At 48.4% G+C, this 5,020-nt stretch overlaps 1 protein-coding gene across 2 annotated transcripts in view; it reads right to left on the minus strand.

Annotated features, from left to right (window-relative positions):
• Nucleotides 1-4,415, minus strand: part of MN1 (MN1 proto-oncogene, transcriptional regulator) — a 64,061-nt gene extending 59,646 nt beyond the window's left edge. For both annotated transcript variants that reach the window (XM_018557775.1, XM_018557776.1), the window contains exon 1: nt 902-4,415. In XM_018557775.1, coding sequence (XP_018413277.1) covers nt 902-4,358 — 3,457 coding nt within the window. In that variant the 5' untranslated portion in view covers nt 4,359-4,415. The remainder of the gene's footprint in view (nt 1-901) is intronic.
• Nucleotides 4,416-5,020: the final 605 nt, after the last annotated feature.

A 5,020-nucleotide genomic window follows, 5' to 3' on the forward strand; every position in this document is an offset into this window, starting at 1 on the left:
CTCTCTCTCTCTCTCTCTCTCTCTCTCTCTCTCTCTCTCTCTCTCTCTCTATATATATATAAATATATAGAGAGATAGATATAGATATTATTACACACACAGACACACAATAAAGCTGTACAATTTACAATAGATTATTGCAGAATTAACAGAGTAAATAAAGCACCACATGGCATCTCAGGTAATGAACCTAAAACTAACTGTGGTCCCATTAACAACCTGAAATATTGAACATTTTATGTGTATGGAAGTGTGTAAATACACACAGCACAGACACATAGTATAAGCAGTGTCCTATTACCGTACACTTGTGAAACATGGTAACCCCTAATGATAATATGGTAAAGGGTTATATATCTCTTCTAGGGCAAATTGAACTGTAAACATTGATTACCCTCTGTCCTTGCACTGCAGGCAGCTCCTATTAATTAACTGATAGCATTTTATCAGGACTTTAATGGGAAAGAATACTTCCTCTTTTGTATGGGTAAAAATAGAGGATTGTAAATTAGCATGCACACTTTGCAATTTAACGTCCACAAGAAGTGATATTTGTGAGGTGGAAGGCAGGTTAAAAATGTTTCTGGGCTTAAAGATCAATGTAAGTAATGCCTAATCAGGCTGCAGAAGAATGGTTCCAGCAATGCTTCTTTGTACTTGCTAGCCTTAGCAGATACAAAATTAATTAAATGAGCTTTTAGGGGAAATAAAAAAAAAAAGCTGTGACTTGAATTTGATTACGTGCTGGTCAATTAGGAATCGAACTAAAGCTTTTCCATGGATAAGAAAAGAAAGATGTTTGTTTTAAAAGAAAAGGCATTATTACCAGGTGGACCAAATTGTAAGATCCCTAAAGGAGGAAACAAGAGTATGCACAAAGTGTATAATTAAATGTATATACCTTCTTTGTTGGTTTGTTGGCTCTTTGATTTTTCCCAAGGTGTGATAGACTTGTCGTCTTCCTCCCCCTCCATCAATGATTTCTCATTAGGCAGGTACCAGGTAGAATTATGCTCTGCCATGAGAGAGTCAAGGTCTATCGTACTCATAGAATTTTTGACATTGTCAGAGCAACAACTGTTCAATTCACTGTCCACATTTTGAGCAGTACAGTCACTTTTTTTATTTTTCATCCCCAGGGGCTGGTCTTCAGAAATGCTGAACTGCTGTCTCTGAAGCTGTATCTGTGCTTGGAGTATCTCTAAAGGGTGGATCTCGTCCTGGGTTGATGTGCTAGTAGGAGTGCGGACCTGTTCCATCCCTGGGGTGCCAGGGTGGCCAGCCCCAGTACTGCTCAACCCATAACTGTCCGGGAGAGAGGTAGTGTTATTTAGTAAATTTAGACCCATTGCTTTTTGTCCATTAAGAAGTTCACTCCGCTGAATTTTTGGAGACCCTGTTACCAAAGGACAGTTATTGGGTTTAGATATGTTATTGTCTGAGCTAGAAGAAACTTCATCTTCGTTGCCATAGGTGGTGTTGACTTCTTCAGAGAAGTCAACGTGAGGTGAGCTACTATCTGATTTAGTCACACTTTGAATTCCACTGTCCAAAGATGACATGAGGTCAGGTTGGTCGCTCAGAAGTAGCTCATTACCTTTCCCCCAAGATGGAGAGGTCAGGGGCTTGTCGTGGGGAGGTCCACCAGGTTCAATTGGATTAGCAGTTTGGCCCTGCTGCCCCGGGCTCACAACCGCACCCCCACTGTCTGCAGAATACTTATCAAAGTAGTTACCTGGGCTTACATGGCCACTGTCTCTTTTTCTCCGACCCCTCCCTCGTCCACCACCAGTCACTGGTTTGCCGTCGTTGCCAGGAGTGACTTCAATATTATAGTTTGGGGAAAGGCTAGTTTCTCCCTGTGTGGGTTGGGATGGCCCACTCTGCCCTGTAGATTTACTGTTATTAGTTGTAGCACCTGGACCCTGATTGCCTTGGGAAGAGCCCCCAGAGAAATAATCAGAAGTAGTGCTATTCCCACTGTTGCCATTTAGCTCAGTCTCTGTTTGGCTCAATTTTCTCTTTCCCTCTGCTTGGCTTTTTTTATTAAATGTCACATTGAGGTTTGGTGCACCTAAGCTAGCAATCATATTCTGACAGGCTGTAGAGAGGGCAGCTAAGCAACTCTGCCCAAACATGTTTTCCTTTGGATTAGTCTTACTGAAAGAACCAAGGGAAAGTGCCCCTAATTTGCTGGCTGTTGAACGCTGGCTAGCTTGAAAATCAGACTGCGGTGGGTATGAATTTGGGGATGAATTTACACCAGGAGGGTTATGAGGCGTCGTCTGTCTATTTGATCCAACAAATGGGAATCCTGACTGTTGGCCTATAGCTGGTGGTGCAAAGTCTGGAGCGCCCCTTCTGTCAGCAGGGGTACTGTTCATGCCCACCCCACCACCCGGTGACTGCATTTGGGAAAGGTTAGCCATGTTGTTTCCATACTGAGAGTGCATACCCGGAGAATGTAAGGCAGGGACATGTCCTTCTCCTGGTATCCCCAATGGCTCCTGCATACCCATTCTGTTAACACCCGGCCTAAAAAGCATATTGGTTCCATTTTGCTGCAAATTAATATCGTGAGATGTAGGATCTGCAGGGAGATTTGACCCACCCATCCTCCTTTGCAAAATGTCACCTGGTGGGTGAGGTCCAGGAAACCAAGCATTTTCCTGGCCTACATGTGGATTCTGGGGATCAAAGTTAGCAATCCTCCCTCCTTCACGATCAAAGTTAGGCTGCGCAATACTCCCCACTTGACCTCCATGGACAATGGCGCTTTGATTAACATCGCCATGATGGCCCAATTGCTGCAGATTAGCTTGTCTCATTCTTTGCTGTTGGTTTCTGGAAGCCATTTGTTTAATCATCATTGCAGCATTTTGTCTCTGTTGAATGGACTGGTGATCCGAGCCTGGGTGCTGTAGCGCTGGGCCAGGGGGAAAGCTGTCTGGCACTTGAGGAGGATATTCACCTGGGAGGCCAGGGTATGTGGAAGGAGAAAGGTGACTGTCAATGCCAGCGTTGTGAATGCTGTTGTTATTCCATGCAGCACAGTTGTCAACCCCGTGATTATTTGGAAAGTCAAACCTGGGCCTTTTAGTGACATTCATATAAGGGGCATCAAAGTGTTGCAGTCTTTGATTTGGAGGTTGCTGTGGAGGTCCCTGCTGCATACTAAACATTGACTCAGAATACGGATGCATATTTCTATTCTCCAGTCTTTGAATAGGGTATTCAAACTGTGAATGCTGGCTCTGCATTACTGGTCCATTGTCCGGCAAGTTTGGGTTAGAGGTGCTGCCTTCTGTTTGCTGCTGCCTGGTAATTGCTGGGGGGCATGAGTTTTGTCTGGCAAGCAAACCTGTCTGTTGCTGCTGCTGCAGGAGGGGGTGTCTGCCATTCACTGCAGGCTCCATGCCCACAGGTATCTTTCGAGCACCTCCAAACCTCTCAAAGAATACCCCATGCTGCTGCTGCTGTTGCTGCTGTGGGTGAACTTTAGGCATGCCCACCAAACCTGGAGGTCTGGGCAAAACAGAAGCCCCGGGAAAGGCGCTGCTGGGAACCTGCCGACCAGCACCATAATGACCCTCAGAATCAGAAGGAGAAAACACAGGTACCTCAAAGTGTCCCGACGGACCGTCACCGGGATAATTGTATTCCAGAGCATCGACGCCTCCTTGATTATGGATTCTCCTTTGTTCCAGGTTGTGGGAATCCGAAGAAGTGGACGCAGGAAGCCCATGAAAAGAGGCAGCGCGGTTGGGAGACTGGTCTAGGGGAAGGCAAGGAGCAGGGACGGCGTGGTTGGAGGCGGTTGAGTTGGGGTGTTGGAAATCAGGTAGGTTACCTGACCTTTGCTGTCCAAAGCCCTCTCCAGACTGGCTCTCAGGAATGGGTTCGTAGCCTTCAGCGAAGCCTTGCTGGTTGCCCAGGTTGTTATTATAACCCATAAGCCGTCCGCCGTGCAAACAGGAGGCTGTGGCCTCGGGCCCAGCAAAGTTGCCAGGGAAATGAGGGTGATGCTGGTGAGGATGGCTGTTTGGGTGAGTGTGATGCTGCTGCTGCTGGTTGTTGAAGAAGCCATGGACAGGCTGCATCCCAGCAGTGTGCAGCTCCGAGTGTCCCCTTGCATGGTATCCATAAGGCTCCCCGTTTAAAGTCAGGTTCATGGGCAGCATAGAAGGTTCGCTCAGGGCTCCCATGGCAGGATCCACAGCCCCGGACGTGCCCCCGGAGTGGAAGGCAGCGTTTTTGAAGTGAGCGCTCATGTTGATCCCGGGCTGAGCGAAGTTTCGGTCTCCTTGGCCGGCGCTTCTGCTATTGATCTGCGGCTCAAACTGCTCCAGCCCGAACATAATTCCCGGCTAATCAATACGGCATGACAGGTCTGTGCGCACACACAACATGTACGATCGGCGGCACGGAGAAGACTGGACGAGTCAGCGGAGGACCGGAGAGAAGACACACACACACGGTGATGTGCAGAGCCCTCAACAGATGAGCTCACATGGTGTAATGTGATAGGGCCCGGGCTGTGAGATCACAAATAAACACAACACACACACACAGCCAGCCAGCGATCGCTCCTGTCCAATGCTTCAGCACCGCTGTCCTCCTGCGGCTGGGTGACCCGCTTGGTAGGTCCAAGTGATGGCAACTTTCAGCGTGCCCACCTGCATGGTGTGTGTGGTGCCATGTGACGGTGATCCGATGTGTGTGCTCCTTGTGTCCGGCTCTGTGTGTCTCCCGATCAGACAATCCTCACACAGCAGCAACAAGTTTTGCATTTCAGCAATCCGGTCCTCGCACTAGCCGCCAGCCAATGTTAGCGCACGGAGGGGGCGGGGCCAGCGCTTAAGGTGGTCCAGCTCGGTTCCAAACGCAGAGACACCTCCACACATCTGCCATCCCTGGCCGTCATAGTGCGATGTGGCCGGACCTCCTATTCCTAGAAGCCAGCTCCAGGCATCGCCACCACCGCCGGTATCCTTTTGTTCGCAGGCGAGCCGCCCCGACA

This window comes from Nanorana parkeri, unplaced genomic scaffold (genome assembly GCF_000935625.1).
Source record: "Nanorana parkeri isolate BGI_ZX_2015 unplaced genomic scaffold, ASM93562v1 scaffold302, whole genome shotgun sequence".
Lineage (NCBI taxonomy): Eukaryota > Metazoa > Chordata > Amphibia > Anura > Dicroglossidae > Nanorana > Nanorana parkeri.